The sequence below is a fragment of the Vigna radiata genome, chromosome 5, assembly GCF_000741045.1.
Source record: "Vigna radiata var. radiata cultivar VC1973A chromosome 5, Vradiata_ver6, whole genome shotgun sequence".
NCBI lineage: Eukaryota > Viridiplantae > Streptophyta > Magnoliopsida > Fabales > Fabaceae > Vigna > Vigna radiata.
This window is the reverse complement of record NC_028355.1, coordinates 32,609,917-32,626,716: the sequence shown is the minus strand read 5'-3', so window position 1 is coordinate 32,626,716 and position 16,800 is coordinate 32,609,917. Positions and strand designations below refer to the sequence as shown.

The following is a 16,800-nucleotide window of genomic DNA, read 5'->3' as shown; positions in this document are numbered from 1 at the left end:
ATAAATGTTGGAAGAATATGGTGTATAAGCTTTAAGAGTTGAGATTTCATATGTATGATTGAAAGAGTTAACTTGCTTCTTCTATGGTTAGGCAGAGACCTACTAGGTGGTAGCATCTTAGTTCTGTATGATTGATACAACTTGAGATTACAATTTATAGTGATAAAACATATTTTTGTCAGCATATAGTCATAAACTTAGTTAACTTAGAAGTACTTGAAAAAACAATAGAAGGTAAAAAAGTAAGTCACAATTTTAGATGAAGTTATCAAGATTTACACAACCTTTTTAAACTATGTTGGGTTTACTTACGTTAGGATATACTTAGTACAAATTCATTGCGTAATAAAATATTTAACTTACAGTAACTATTTACCGAAACATAGAACTAGGTAAAAAACTGCTATAGCTTATATTAAACCAAACCACTTTTAAATTTATAACTAGGTCAAAAACCTGCTTGTACTAAATTATAACTTAACTGGGCTCACGTTCTAAAATAAATACTATTCATATTATGACATTCAAAGTGTACAATCAAATATATAAAATACACTATTTCATGTTTATCTTTTCCTAATTTTATACTTTTGGTTGCATTATTAGATCAGTAACCAATAATATTAATTTTGGAAAAGCAAAAATTGGAAATTGGAAAATGGTTTTGTACATTATGTACATTTACATTTCTAAATCACATAATGGATGTGATTTGTATGATAATGCAATAACCTAAGAAAATATGAATAAAAGAATTTGCATTGATCATCTGAGTTGGGAACATCTCTTGAGCTCACCTTTTCGATATATATCCTTGTTAGACAAACTTAAAATTCCAGATTGCTCCTCAACTTTGCTTATAAGAAGTTTCAGTAGAGGAACCTTTGATAGGGTTCTCCGAGACCCTACCATGATCAACTTTTTCTGTAAGCAAAAATCAAGGCCAAAACTAGTTCAGACAAAAACATGAATAGTTTTATATAACCAAACCCCTACGTAGGTTGATTTACAAAGTTCTTGTTATGACATGAATAATTATATATTAAAGAAAAAAAAATCATTTTTCAAACATTTTATGTATGCGTTTATTCAATAATAAGCCTAAAATGAATAATCGAGCTTAATTATGACAAAACATAGTGAAAATTGCTTGAGGGAAAAGTAAGAAACTAGAAAATGTTTGAGCCCAAGAGAACGACCTTAGCACGAGTAAGAGCCACATTTATCCTGTGCCAGTCTCCAAGCAGAGAAGCAGCACAGCTTGTTGGGTTTTCGGTAGACCTTACAAAAGATAATAATATACAGTCCTTATCTCTACCCTGGAAAAAATACAAACAAATGGCCATTTTATTGTGAGTGAGGAATGGGGATCTTTATCAGTGCAACGAGAAAAAAAAAATTAAATGAAATGAACAGAAGGAAACGCCGAAGTGATGCCTTAAATGTTAGAGAAATATTAAACAGTATTCGGTTGTATGACTTAAATTTACATAATACTTTGATGCTTGCTTGAGCCTAACCTGGTATTTGTCAATGGTATGTATCTCCAAGGAAGTCAGTATCGCCAAGGAAGTCGTGCAGTGGCGGATGACGTTTGCCTGTGAATTATATGGAGTAATAATGCCAATGTGTTCTTTTCCGATTCCATTTTTAACTAATTCCTTTGCAATCTGCAACATGAATAAATGAAAAAAAAAACTGATTTTATGGACAAGAAACAGACAAATGACACGAATCATTAAACAGTTAAGGAAGAAGGACCAAGGCAATCAACCCACGAAGTTCTTCAACTTTGGGGTTGTCATGTATACCGATATAATGTTCAAGTGTATTTTAACCAAACATAGAGCACTGATAAAGCAATAAGAAAATTTAACCAAATACAAAGACATAAAACCAATTGATTAGTTAAAAAGAGGGACAATAAAGCTATTTTATCTGCTAGTATATAGTATAAAAAGAGTTTCGTTCTTAAAGCATAATCACTGAGTTAAATCACTATTAGTTTGGTAAACATACTCAGACGACATAGGGTTACCGTAATATAAAATACAGGTTAATTAATTTTGTTTTTGTTAATCAGAACTATCAATGAATCGTAATTTTGGAAGAAATTACTCCTTCACAGTACAATCAATTCCTATGGTCTAACAGTCCAGAGTACCAAGGCTAGGGCAGCTTCACATGAAAAACGTATGAATTTGCTCGTAAAAAAAAAATCTATATCATCTTTGAAAATGACCTACCTCAGCAATTATTTGAGCTTCAATAGGGTTATTTACAACCTTCTGTTCTCTTGCCTCTAAAGCCGGCAACTTGTCTATGATGAAAAAGTAAATGTAAGCAATCTCATTTACAATGAACTAGAGGATAAAGGATGTAAAGGAAAATATGTTCAAACCAGTATCAATAAATATCACAGGTCTTCGAGGATTCAAAACCTGCACATGGTTATGCAAAAAAGAGACTTAAAAGACATGATTTAACTTATCCAAGCATAAACATTGTTATCGTATCTGTGACACTGACAATTTTTCCCTTAAAGATTGTTTATTTCACCCGCTCAAACTTTACCCAGAATACATTAATAATACAGCTTAATATCTATATTACACTATGACTATTCAGTATCTATATTAAGACTGACAAATACAGCTCAGCATAATTTCCCAACCTAGACTCTATTTGACACTGACAACCAAAGGTTGATATCAGCGGAAATGAGTTTCAGAGACTTTTAATGAAACATGGAAGAAGGATTTCTACATATTACTATTCAATTTTAATTTTTCAAGGTGAATTACGTTGTATAGACAATGCTAATAACATAATAAAGAGACAATGCAAGAAGAAAATGACTGTTAACAAAAATAAATAAATAAACAAGCACAGAAAAAAGGAAATAGGCTTTTCTAAAGCGTACTATCTGTTATAATAATTTTCAAGGAAGATCAAGCTCATATGAATAGATAGAATTAAGCAATAAAAGCAAAAATCATCCATCTATAATATAGTAAGAATTCAGATAAAAAAAGCCTCACATGTTCTAGCCAAGGCAAGTCACAGCTTAAGTCTGAAAACTCAAGTTTTGCATTAGCTACCTCCACTGAACCACACCTCAATCTGTCACCATATATCAAGGCATTTGAAAGGTCCATAATGTCTTGACACATACGATACTGCATATACCAAATAAGTCAAGCCACTAGACAACGGATCAAAAGGAAAAAAACAGAAGATTGTAATCTAATATCCATTAGCCATAACATACCTGACTCTGTAAGGCTAAAATAGCCTGTGGATGTGCTTCTGAGAGCCTACAGAACAAACTTATCCCCATGCCATTCTCTCGGGCTTCTGTACTCTAGGAATTATCAGATTAAAAATTTCGTAAGATCATATTATAGAGTTTTGTACAAAGAAAGAACAAATAGTTTAGGCACATACATTGACAAGTGGTGGCAGTTGATAATGATCCCCAACAAGTACAAACGCCGAAGCAAATGTCAGAGGACCCAAGGACACCTGCAGTGGAAATATTTACAGCCTAATTTTTGTGAAAGCATACAACATAATAAATACACGTGAACAATTGTTTCCTTTCTCTCAACGCTTCCTTATGTCATGCTTTGTGCCAATTAAAATTATGGAGTTTTAAATGCATAGGGAGGAAAAGAGACAAAAAAGAATAAGACATGAATTGATACAAATTGAGGTGTATCATATTTACCGTTATTTATACTAATCAAATCATGGTAAGAGAAGGAAATACAGAAATCAAAGAAAAAAATGATGAAACTAATCCAAGAGGACAATATAATTTACTTTATCTTGTGGAAAAAGTACTGTAAAATATACAAAAGGAAAAATAAGCTTACTGGTAAGGTTGTCTGTCCAGCTTCATCCATAATGCATACATCAAACCTTTTGTTGGCAAGCAAGGGACTAGAAATGCCAAGACAAGTAACTGCAACAACTTTGACTTGTTCCAACCTTCTTTTGATATCTTCAACACCTTGTACACTCATTGCTGAAATAGAAACCACTGTCAAAAGATTTATTACAAATCTTATTATAATTCAAATAGGGAGTGTACAAGCAATAAATTGGCAAACCTGAGAGGCAGTGTTCTCTGACCACCTCATTCACTACTTCTTGTCTTCCAATTCGTACAAAATCAATCCCCTACATCCACTTAAATTATAATCACATGCAATATATGACATCTAAAAGTAGACATTGAAGAATATACAGAAATAATAATCGTAATCATTTAGAAACAAGAGAGGCACGCATCAGTAAAATTGGTACACCATGCAGGACATCAATCAAATCAATTTAGAACAAGTTTCATGCTGGGATTTAGTACAGCAGAATTCTCAATTGAAGGAAGGGACGTGGCAAAAGCTACAGGTGCAGACGTAAAGTGACAATAGATTAATTTTAAGAGATGCCAATGATCCTGTCAACAATTCTCTAAAACATCACCAATGTGGACATGGCTGAGTATTTGTTGCCAGGACTTGAACCCCTGGTCTGCTTTTTCTTCTAGGTTCTTTGATGGTTGGGTTTTGATTGAATTTTCTCCCTTATCTGAGGGTTTCTTTGCTTTCTTGATGTCTTGCAAAATATCTTTCTCAGCATCCATACTTATCTTTCCCTCTTTCTTTCCTTTCAAGATATCTTGTAGAAATTCCTCTCTCCTTCCTATTTTTCCACCGTTAACTGAATTTTGATCTCCATTTACAGACCCTTGGTTGCCTTCTAATCCTTTTTCTTGGTTCTTGATCTTTTTCGTGAGAGCCCTGATCATGTCCATGACTTTTTGATGTCTCTCTCTAATCTCCTCCCTCGATTCCTCCAAAGACCTTTCCAATGTGCTCACTCTCCCTTCCGTTTCCCCCTCCAAGATCCGGCAGCTTGGACCTATTTGTTAGATTCCTAGATAGAGGAATCCAAGAACACTGCTGCAAAACACCCAAACTCACTGAAAAGATCCGGTATTATTGATTCTAGGCACCAAGAACAGCAAGAATGCCTCTAAAGGACAATGTTCCCTTCACACAGGATGCCAATGATCCTGTCAACAGTTCTCTAAAACATCCAAAAACCTCCCCTGCCTACAAAGAACCCCCCACTATATAAAGGAAGTCTCACTCAACCTAACAACCCAACTAATAACTAATTTTTAATTTGTTTCCTCTATCATACACATAATATCTTATCAGTTTCACATAGAGTACATAGTAAAGTTCACAAAGAGAAAAAAAAAGTTGGTAATTCAAGTGGCATTTAGTTCAGGTGTTTAGTTCATTTTAAGTTTTAACCAATCCTAGATGTTGAGTGCACTCTGACCTATATCCAAACTGCCAAAAACCTCTAGTGATCTCCATTTTACTTTGTTATACTTTTCTAAGCAATCTATCTTCTTCAGACTTATGGACTATTGAGAATAGCTGACAGTGGACAATTTAAATAAATGGTGTGGATTCTTTTCCAGCAGCATGGAGCCATATTTAATTATATGATATGATACAAGATGTTATAATATGTGGACATGGATACCTGTGCTTTTAATTTGATGAGTAAATTATCAACAGCAGAATTTGTATAGGCGGTTAGCAAAATGGATGTTCCTCTAATCAACAAGGCTTTCACGGCATGGACCAATGTGGAAGTTTTCCCTGTTCCAGGCATCCCTAATATAAGTGCATAATCTTTTGCTGTAAGTATCTGAAAATTAATAACAAAGCATAGTGACAGAAAAATCATTTTAGTGATAAACTAAATCAACTTGCACACTAAACTTAGAAAAGGAAGTCAAGAAATTATTGCTTCATGCGGACCTTGAGAATTGCTCTACGTTGGTCATAATTCAAACTCTTCTCAGAGCAAACATAGGATATTGCAGGATCCTGGCTAAGTATAGATCCACTGTCAAATCTAGGAGCCTAGATCCAGAAGACATCAACAAAGAGAAAAAGATGAAGTTGTTAGTCATACAGAAATATAGTACCTAATTCAAACAGCATATAGCAAGTAATCGACCTCAAGGTCAACAATCATTCGCCGCAAATGAGCACTTCGATCATTTTGTAGAAAAAGTTGTACAAGATTAAACCTACAAAAAAAATGCATAAATAATCATATACTGAAATAACTTTCAATAACAGAACACACTTTGCAAATTAAATTTGTGAAAGAAGCGGCAGTCAGAGAAGGTACCTCATAGTTGCAAAGGAAGTCACAGCTTCATCCTTGTCAATTCTCCAAACCTGCTGAATGAGATCATTTACAGTGGAAGAACTCCTGGGGATTCGTAATCGCTTTGAAAAGGAAACCTAAAGGAATTTGACAAAGTAAATAATTTGACAAGACATAGCTTTCCAACCAAGGATTGTGATGATAAGGCAATACACGAAAGAAACAATTAATAAAATACTCACAGATACATGATTTGGACTAATATCAGATATCACCCCTTTAGCAATAATTTGATGGCTAGATTGATTACGCAGTATCTAAGAAGTAAACAAAAGGTAGTTATAATTAAAAGATAATAGTACATATCAGTAACAAAATAAGATGCATAACACAACCCTTTTACAAAAGGAAGTTCTTAAAATATCCATTTGCTGGTAGGAAACAACATTCTCTCCTGAGTAGTATTACTTGCATGACTGACTTAAGGACTAAATCAAATAAAATGTCTAATGGATTGTCTAGAATGCAAAGCCAATTTCAAATCTTTATAAAAAAAATAACAGTGAAAATAAACAGGCAATCACAACTAAGTTTTGTATGATATAAAGTTGCTCTGAGCATTGCCAAAAACCCAGTTCTTTAAGATAGAAACTAAGCATGTGGAAATTCAACAATTTAATAAAAGAAGATTGACTATGGTGATAAAAAACTAAGAAAGAAGGAAGCTTAAGACTACATTTGGAATTAAATAATAGATTAGGAATTGTATAGTATATTGAATTGGGCCTTTGCTGGGATTATTTTAGTTGTTTCTATGTTTTGTAATTAGAACCTCTTATTGGGCATTGTTTATTTGTAGGCTTCTTAGATAGCTTGTTGGACCATTAGGTCTATTCAGTTAGATGGACTTAGTAGTCTTAGGTCCCCAGTAGTCATTTTAATTTTGTAAATGAGTCAATGAAAATTCACCATAAAAATCTCAATCTTTGATAACAATAGTGTTATGACAAGAACCAAGAAAATCCTCTCTCAATGAATCCAAAATTCAAATATTGACTATCAAAAGCTTTAGGCTCTTTGAGTTAGGATTAATCTCCCTTGTAAAGCACACATAAGATAATATATTTATAATAAAAAATGATACAAGTATATATGACAATCAACTATAAATCTACCAATATCAAACAATAGCAAAGGTCTGCACTTCTCTAAGAACCTAGAGTTTCTCTAAAAAAACATAAAGTTTCATTTACAAACGAGTTAAAACTTCTTAAACAAGCCAACACATGGCTACCAATACTATGGACCTTAAACTACTAGGCTCGTTTAACTAATTAGGCTCAATGGTCCAAAAAGTTATATTAAAAGCTAACTTAATAAATAAAAGCTAAGAGATCCTAATTACGCAAACATAGAAACAATAAGAAAAAGCCCAACAAAGACCAAATACAATAATTTATCAATCCTAATCTATTATTTATCTCCAAATGTAGCTTAAAGCCTCCTTCTTATGTACCTTCATGCATCCAAAATACAAACATTTAAAGTAAAGCTCTTCTAAGGCCAAGTTATAAGATTGTTGGAGATCTCACATAGACAAAAATAGCATGTTAAAGATCTCATGTCAACCAAAGATATGACTAAATTATAATACATTTAAGTGAGAGCAAACTTCATCTTATAAACCAATTTTGTAAGGTTGAATTAAGTTTAAAATCCACTCTCTAAGGAAACATTAGATTAAATTGATAGACATTTATCACCCGACTTGAGGGGAAATGTCAATCATAGAGCCTCAATTTTGGGAAATTCATTCCAACCTTAATTTTAGGAGATTCATTCAGGTTCACAACATCAATAGAATTTTCCATTTGATGATGTACCTTTATACATTATTTCGGTCTTCAGTTTGTTGCCTACTAAACGAGAATATATCTTCGAAATTTTGGGCATAAATTAACATACAACTATTCATCTAATCCATATTTTATATCTAGAACATGTAATCAATTATTCATTATGGAATGAACGTGTTCTGCAACACTTTTATGAAAATTGTGATGTGATTGATCTAATTCTGCTAAATAAAACTGATGATTAATGATTGTGAGGAGTGGCAAATGGGAGAAACTATGAACCTAAATGACAAATTTGATAAACCAACCAAAGCATTTTTGGGGTTGTCAGTGACACACTTATCCGATTTTATAGGGATGATTCATAGTACATGGCTTACCTAGATGTATTTTGTTTATATTATATTTACCCACTCTTGGGTTCTAATTATATATTGTATACATATAAACTAAAACCAACTAATTATGGATATTTATTTTCTAATTGTTTTCTAAACAGACTCAGAACTTCGGAATCCCTTGTGTACATTCTTCACTACAAATGCTGTGGGAATTATTATACCTTCTATACCGCATTGCAAACTTTACCTTGATCTTGTTAAACAACCAGATATCACAACTACAGCCAATTATTTCCATATAGTAATAGGAAAGTATACATACCACATGATCTCCACTTCGAAGTGTGGAATCTAAATCATTTTCCAATGAGACACTAGAAGACACATTGGAAACTTCAGAGAGGTTAGAAGAAGAATCTTGTTGTATGAAACGATAAGTGAATTGATTATCTTTTAGGGATTTCTCAAGAGGTATTCCTAGTGAGTCAAGAACAATAGAAGAAAGACCACTCCTGTTTGAACTCTTTGAACTCTGTGATTGCCACACCTCTTTCCTTAAAATCTGAAACAATGAAGGAGAGAAGTAAAAAAGAAGACTTTTAAACTTGTAAATTGATTAAAATAAATTTCAAGGAAAAAACAAAAGCACAAACTTCAAACCTCAGACTCTTTAGCTTCTAAGTCAATCAATCGATCCCATTGGCGGAGAAACTTAGAATGCGAAGAAGTCATGTGATTAGTTAGAGAATAAAAAATTTCTCCCAACCCACTGATTTCTGTGCTTCCACCATTTGCCTAAAGCATTTTATAGTAGTGACAAAAGAATAGACATGTTACCCAGAATAGATTCTTACAAAAATTAAGCAATAACATTATGATAAACTTCACAAAATTATTGTTTGAGATCTTTTTAATATCCTCATTACTATATTAAATATCATATTATATAACATTGTGCAGAAACAAATCAGTGCGCAAGATTAAAACACTATTTTCAGTAATAATGATCAGAACGGAAAATAATGCAGCAATTAACATTAGTGTACTGGTGGAATTGGCCAAACTAACAGTAATCTTACAGGGTTCTTAAATACAGAAGTAAAAATGCAATTGCAAAAAAAAAAAAAAAAGCTTCTAATTTATGTGTAGAAATCAGAAGAAAAAATAATCAATCTTAGTCACCTATGGTCCTATCCATTGAGAACATATCTAAGTAAAAGATGATTTCGAACCTTAAAATCACCAGCAGAAACAACCATAATAACCATAATAGGGTCTATGTCAGAAGAGGTAACTGTTTGCAAAGATTCTGCACTTCCCAAGGTAAAGAAGAAGTACCTTGTGATAAATGCTACAAACATTAAGATGGCGACAACCTCTGCAAATGCTAGGGCTCTACAATCAGCAAATGAAGGCTTGTAAAGCCAATACAATGAACTTGTTAAAAATACTTTATAAAATTATGAAAAAACTAGTACCTGTAACATTGGAGGTAGTTGTTGCAGAGTCAACGCCTTAAGAATATAACTTGCTAGTTCATTTCGTTGCATTATTAACCCAGTTAGGTCAGATCTTTGAACCACGATGCCCTTTGACAATAAAAATAAAACAATTGAAGTTTATTTCCACATAATTAATCAGAATATTGACTCCGTTAATCTAGGAAACAGCTGGATATGGACCTTTCTATTATTGGCTCAATATCCAACAACAATATTACCTTCTCTTAGCAGAAATAAAAATAACTGATAACTTAAAGGAATGGATTTTACCTGTGTTTGATCAGATTGGAGATAATATAGAAGACCAGAATCAACAGTTGTCTGATACCTATTAACATAATCAGGACAAAATAAACAAAATTTCAGAAATTTTTTCTATATACTGTTAGAAATTAATAGTTCGGTTTGCACCTTTCAGACATCAAGAGAGTGTACAAAATTACTTGGGCACTGTGCTCAACTGATGACTGCAGATATGAAATGGAAGAGTTGCAAGTGAAAAATACCACAAGTAGGTATTAATAAAATATTTCTAGTTCTTGTAATGTGCTCATTGGAGTATCTATCTGATTCACTTTTTATTGACTGAATTTAAGTGAGGACCACAACTTGCCTGGCTATTTGGTGTTTTTCCAGTCTTGAACTCTACTGGCATGATTTTTTCCTCTTGTTCATCCCTTTGTGATTGAATTTTCACTCTGACTGAAGCATCAATCATCCCTTTTAATCCATATTTTGGAGCCCACACCATCTCTTCAATATCAATTACCTAAAACATTAATTACGAATACTAAGTTTAAGAGAAACAAAAGGGCACAACAATAACCAAATTTAAAAAATAGATGCATTTTTGTGGACAAATAAGCAATTCATCATTAAAAGCTAAAATGCTCCCCCAAAACTTGTTAAGCTATAACAACTGTGCATCATCTACAAAATGTATATTCTCTGGCTAAACATTCTTTGGAGAATAGATTGGAGCTTGCCTCAGATATGCCAACATTCTTTGGTCCATTATCAAATCCAAATTTGACATTCGGCTCTTTTCTTTCCTGCCAAAACACTAAGTCATCAGTCACAATACTCAATGAATAAGAACTAGAGCAATAAGTGACAGGTTTAATATTTTCTAGTAACTCAGATTCCTTATGTATTTTTGGGATATGGTCCAAGAGCATTGTTCAGTTGATTCATTTGGAGATCACCTTTCTCAAAAATTAATAAAACTTCCCCTTTTGTTTGATAGGTATTACATCCTACCGAAGCTAGTGTCAAAACAACCTAAACTTCCCTTCTACCCTTTCTTTTCAACAAGAGAATATTCTTTCCAAAACATTGAACGCCACAAATCTAATTAGTAGGACACCTAAGATATAATGTAAATTATTTCTATAAATGCTATACCTATTGAGATTGCCACATATCATCAATCTGAAAATACATATTCTAGAAAAGCTACAAAGATACAATATGGCCTTGAAGTATCCAGTTACATTTGAAAACAGCAAAGGAAACACTTCTATGACAAAAGATAACGATAAATAAAGTTTCCGAAAAAAGGATAAAATGTTTTGAAGTACCTCCATATTTTTAAACCGCATGATCCAACTTAGTAATCTAGGAATAGCATCTCTCATGGTTTTGCGAATGTCATTCTCATTTACTGCAACGTACATATGCAAAAGAAATGATACAAAGTCAATATTCGACAAGTTATATTGGAGAAACTTTTGTTGGCAAAGTTCCAAACTTTAAACGAGATGTGTACATACAAATTTAAATGTCATACATATAAAAACACAATACCACACCTCCACATGCATACAAACTTTCAATGTTTTTCTTTAATACCATTTCCGCATAATCTTCCATGAAATTTACTGTAGGATGGTCTTTTGTTAGCCCAGCCTGCACCAACATACAGCACCGCAATACAAGATAAAATTTTGAAGAATAAATTTAAAAAGATAAAAAGAAACAGAATCTTACAGTATGATTCAACAAAATGAGAACATGTGTGTGTTTGTATGTATTTTACATTGTCTTATGGGGTACGGATGAATTTTAGAGACCTGGAAAATTTGGTGCAGCATTGTTCCAGCTAATGCTGCAGTTGAGTAATCATTGTTTTTCAGCCTCTCGTCTAAGACAGTTCTCCTTTGGCAGCTAAAACTGGAAGCAACCTGGAATGAAGTATCACGTTAGAAGTAAACATCCACAAAAACACACATAAATATAGGTCATAGAATACATTGAGCTGCATATAAAGAGCATTTACCACTCAAAACAGCCTGGAAAGAGTCCATTTCCTTACATTTCAAAGTCATGAATGGTGAAAGACGATTAAATTTCAACTAGAAAATAAATTGAGCAAATTTTATAAGACTATACGAATTGCACTTGACATATTAAAATAATAGTTAGCAGGAATGCAGGTTAATGTAAACATCTTTGTCAGAACTCCCCTTTTGCTATGCACTATATTACAATACTATTTACTAATAACATCGCTTTTTTCTCTGCTTCCTTTCAATAGCATGCTTAAGTTACTAATAGAAAGCTATGAGGGACTTCAAAGTGGAAAATACGCTAACAATAATAAATACATCCAACACTATCTTTGAATGTCTTCAGAAGCACAGAAATAAGTGATGTAAACAATAGTAACCCTGCTCGGTTAGAAAAACTGACACAAATAAACCTTTTAACATTGTCATGGCAAATCTATATCATATTTCCCACAGTAAATCAAGGCTAAAGTCTGAAGTCATAAATGGAAATGAGAGAGTAATAGAAAACTACCCGCGTTCCAGACATTAGAATATCTGGGTGTACAATCAAAAAGTTTTTATCACGATCAATATCACAATTACCCCCTTCATCAAATTGTCCTATTACATGCACAGTATCTCCAGGTGAAATTACACAACAAGACCTGCGATCATATATTTAGAAGAGGAATTAGAAATACTAGAAATATTATAAATAGAAAGAGAAAAACCGACAGTAATAATTATAAGATAGGTACTTCGATATATGCTTAAGTACACTAAAGCACACCACCTTACCACTCATTCCGTAGGTTTACAGCTCGCTCTTCCCCAGTTTGTTCATTTAGCAAACGTAGCACCTGGAAAGCAGTGGACCAACTAGTATTATTAGTCAGATTCACAGAAGTAGTAGAAATTACAGCAATGATCCTCACAACACCTTGTATGATGAGCATTGAGCAGCAGATGAATCAGCAGACCTAAGTTCAGATACCTAAATTAGAAAGTAAATAGCAATAACCCTATCAGAATTTGTTTTCTTTTCTTTTTGTGAACCCAAAAACCATTACAAAAGCTTAGTTCCAAAATCATACCTCCAAAACCAAATAATTAGAATTGGAGAAGACATCAACACCATCTTTAGGTAAATATGATTCGGTTCTTTCTACTACAGGTCTGACTTTGACAGGGAGCTCGTAAGCTTGATTTTGAGGTACTTTAAAGGAATAAGTGTTACTATTGAAAACTGGAGCATCATCAATAGCAATGGCATCTTCAACTTGATCTAGGAGTTCAAGCAAGGCCTATAAAAGTGAACAATCAAATTAATAAGTGGCTTCCAAAGTGCTGAAGTTTAAGCATTTCACAGAATGACAAGTAAAATGCCAAAAAGACTCCTCCATGAAACAAAAAACGCCACAATGATTCAGACTTCAGAGGGGTCCTTTTCATAGTAATACGGGAAACAAGTTTTATTAAACTAGTTTTCATTGAATGGTAATAAAAATACAGTAGCTCATTGTACAACTTTAGTAGCACAAGGTTGACAAGTTCAAAAATATAAATGAGGCATGAAAATGTGCTAAAGCAATTGAGTGTGGCTTTGCTATCCGTTCTTTTCAGGTTCCAGTTTCTCTCTCCAACTCTATCATGCCTAATGGTTTTGGATACCATTCTCTAGAACTATGTTTCAGTCATATTAAAACTTATATCATGCTCACTTTTATTCCAAAATTAAATAATTTTTTTCTTCTCAATCCAAACCTTTCTTTAATATCTTCTTTACCAAAAGGTATATGAGACCAGACCTAACCTAACCTTTTTGTTCTGTCTTAGCAAAGGCTGGTCGCACAGTCTCTTGTGTTCAATATCCTTGCTCCGCTGCACCTGCAAGAAACAAACACAGAAGAAACTCAAACGAAGTAGTCATTTGATTCACAAGAAGAATACAACAAATATTCATGAGCATTAGTCAATCAATGAAAAGGATCATTAAGCACCCATTTCATTCAAAACAAAATTCCATGAACAACAGTCAATCAGTAAAAAGGAGTGACTTTCCAAAAATTCTGCAAGAGTGCAGTGGAATAACCAGAAATAAAGGCAGAGTGATGTGGGATCACCATAAATAAGATTTAGGCCCTTGGCTATTTTGTTGAAATGCATAAAAATTGTGTTCATTCTCCAATCAGAAACCTGTGTTTTCTATCCCAAAGTACAAAATTGCTACAAGACCCAGAAAAAGGGTTCAGCCTTACACAGCATCATGTGTAAAAACAAGATTTTTCCCCAGTGAAGAACAGCATCTGATATGGCCAAAGTTCTCAAGGATGCCAGTAGCAATTCAAATGTCACTCAAACAATTCATAAAACGCAACCCGTAACTCCACTAAAATTTTTTGTAAAAATAAACTAAAATTAGCACAAGAAAAAGTCTGCAGGTAGCTAACAAAGCTTTTCCACATCAATACTAAAGGACAGACTAAAAGCAATCCATGCCAAAACCTTAGAGAGAGTGATAAAAAGAGAGGGACGATGATGAAAAGGCTTAGAGGGACGTGACTGAAATTAAAACACCTACAACTACCCAAAGCCCCTGTGTTTCTCCTTCGTATCCCTATTCTATCCCTCCTAAAATATTTAACTGTTATTTTTTCTAAAAATAATCCAAACATTCCCAACTTGAAATTCCTGAGAAACCAAAAGCTTCCTTCTTATCACACACCTCTTAAGGACAGGACAACAACTTCAAACGGAATCAACAATTTCAGAATTACAGCATACCACCACCCAATCCCCATACCCGTGCAACATGGTTCTCACCTGAACAAAACCAATACTATAATTCAAACCACAAAATGGAAACTCCTGTTGTACAAAACAAAATTCCAAGACCATTACTTGATCAAGGAAAACGAACATGTAAGCACCCACATTTGTACACAGGACATCAACCACCTTGTCAGGCCGATAAGACAGAGACGGTGGAGTTCTGAAGGGGCTCTGTCCGATCACATCAAGGGCCGAGTTTATCCTTTTGAAGCTCAACGGCACCTTGGGAGTTGGCGAAGCAACCTTATCCAGACAAGTCTGCACCACAATCAAATTCATTCACTAACATTGATAATTAGAATATGCTAACAAGTAGCAACATACTCGTTGACACACTCTGGTTAAGACACTTAATTATGGGTTGAAATATAAAACTTCAACCCACCAAAAAATTGATTTTCAATAACTTTCGGCCAACAATAAAAGTGTGTTGCAAGCATTTCTCACATCAATAAATATCAAATTAAAAGGAACAGAGAGAAAAATTGCCTCGCCACTGTCATTGCGAATTGCCGACAAGTTCATTTTGGAAGAGGCAGCCAACGCTTTGATCACTTCAGGCGTGTGTTTGGAAACAGCGAGAAGCCTCTCATTCACGGGAGATATTTTCCAGGTGACCTCGTTGACGGCGTCATCCTGGCTCTGCTTCACTAACTGAATTCATACAATGTAGTTAATTTCCGAAGAAATCCAGAAAATAAAAATAAAAACGGTCACTGGAATCGTGCTAGAATCCGTTTGGATGCAAATTAAAAGAATTTTTTGAACTCTATATTTCAAACAGATGAGCTCTCAAAGTACTTTTAGCTTTATATCCAAACAAACCCTTAGTGGGTTAGTTAGTTAGCTGTGCTACCATTCCAGGGGAGAAGTTGAAACGCGACTGCGAAGACACTTCGTCGGGTTGTTGTGGCGAATTGATGGTGGAGGTGGTGGTGGAGGTGGCTACAGCGGTGCTGGTGGAGGTGGCGACAGGAGTGCTGGTGGAGGTGGCAACAGCAGTGCTGGTGGAGGTGGCGGCAGTGCTGATAGATGTGGTGGTGGCGGCAGTGCTGGTAGAGGTGGCGGTGGCGGCAGTGCTGGTGTCGGTGGCGGCGGTGGTGGTGGCGGTGTGGGGTTGAAGGTGGTGGTGTTTCTGAGAGGCGCGATCGAAGAAGTGCTGGATGCCGAACTTGGAAGGTTGCTGAGGATTGAGTTTCTTCTTCTTGGGAGGCATTTTCCGATTACTCTGATCAATGAATGGATGCAAAGGTAGGGTTTCGACTTCTTCTTCAGCCCGCGAAAAGACACGTTTTGGTTTTTAGTATGTTTTGCTTTGTGTTTTTTCCCGCCTGGATTACACCTCTCTGTGATTACGAGATTGTCCTTTGTACTTCTTTCTTTCCCTCCCAAATGTTTGGGCTTGATGTTGGGCTTTTTCTTTTCTCAACGGCTATGTTATCGGGTATTGCTTCCTGCACCCTATCAAAGTTATAAAATACCATCGCGATGGTGTGGCGCTTCCCTCAACGTTGACGATGGCTGGTTTAAAGTTCTCAGCACACATTTCTGCAGTAGAGAAGAATGATCATTTTCAAAATTTTGTGGTGCACATAGTAATTGTGGGAGGGTAACACTAAAAATATTAGATATCAAAGATAATAAATTATTAGAGTGTTTGCTTGCTTCCTGTTACAAATTGGTAATAATAAGAGTAGCGTTTAATGAGTTAAGATCTAGTTACACGTTTAAATAAACTAATGAGACGTGTTTATTTAGTATATAAAAATACAAGTGTTTATCAATTATATATTAT

At 34.3% G+C, this 16,800-nt stretch overlaps 1 protein-coding gene across 4 annotated transcripts; it reads right to left on the bottom strand.

The window, feature by feature from the left end:
• Window positions 1-535: 535 nt before the first annotated feature.
• Window positions 536-16,406, bottom strand: LOC106762553 (DNA replication ATP-dependent helicase/nuclease DNA2). Of its 4 annotated transcripts, none has more exons than XM_022781481.1 (34): window positions 15,862-16,400; window positions 15,494-15,659; window positions 15,132-15,265; window positions 13,992-14,060; window positions 13,268-13,477; window positions 13,114-13,167; window positions 12,972-13,033; window positions 12,706-12,838; window positions 11,976-12,086; window positions 11,715-11,811; window positions 11,484-11,566; window positions 10,890-10,955; window positions 10,517-10,672; window positions 10,315-10,370; window positions 10,174-10,231; window positions 9,880-9,990; window positions 9,740-9,796; window positions 9,062-9,196; window positions 8,724-8,963; window positions 6,447-6,521; window positions 6,226-6,341; window positions 6,049-6,121; window positions 5,847-5,951; window positions 5,566-5,733; window positions 4,116-4,185; window positions 3,879-4,030; window positions 3,448-3,525; window positions 3,272-3,364; window positions 3,042-3,179; window positions 2,402-2,441; window positions 2,247-2,320; window positions 1,521-1,670; window positions 1,200-1,319; window positions 536-924 (listed from the first exon to the last, which is right to left on the bottom strand). In XM_022781481.1, the coding sequence occupies exons 1-34, from the start codon at window positions 16,219-16,221 to the stop codon at window positions 766-768; spliced, it is 3,969 nt and encodes a 1,322-aa protein (XP_022637202.1). In that variant the 5' UTR covers window positions 16,222-16,400; the 3' UTR covers window positions 536-765. The 4 variants fall into 4 exon arrangements, 3 of the variants coding, with proteins under 3 accessions (XP_022637202.1, XP_014502014.1, XP_022637203.1); XM_014646528.2 differs by having other exon boundaries at window positions 537-924; window positions 15,108-15,263; window positions 15,495-15,659; XM_022781482.1 differs by lacking the exons at window positions 15,132-15,265; window positions 15,494-15,659; window positions 15,862-16,400 and adding an exon at window positions 14,997-15,101 and having other exon boundaries at window positions 538-924.
• Window positions 16,407-16,800: the final 394 nt, after the last annotated feature.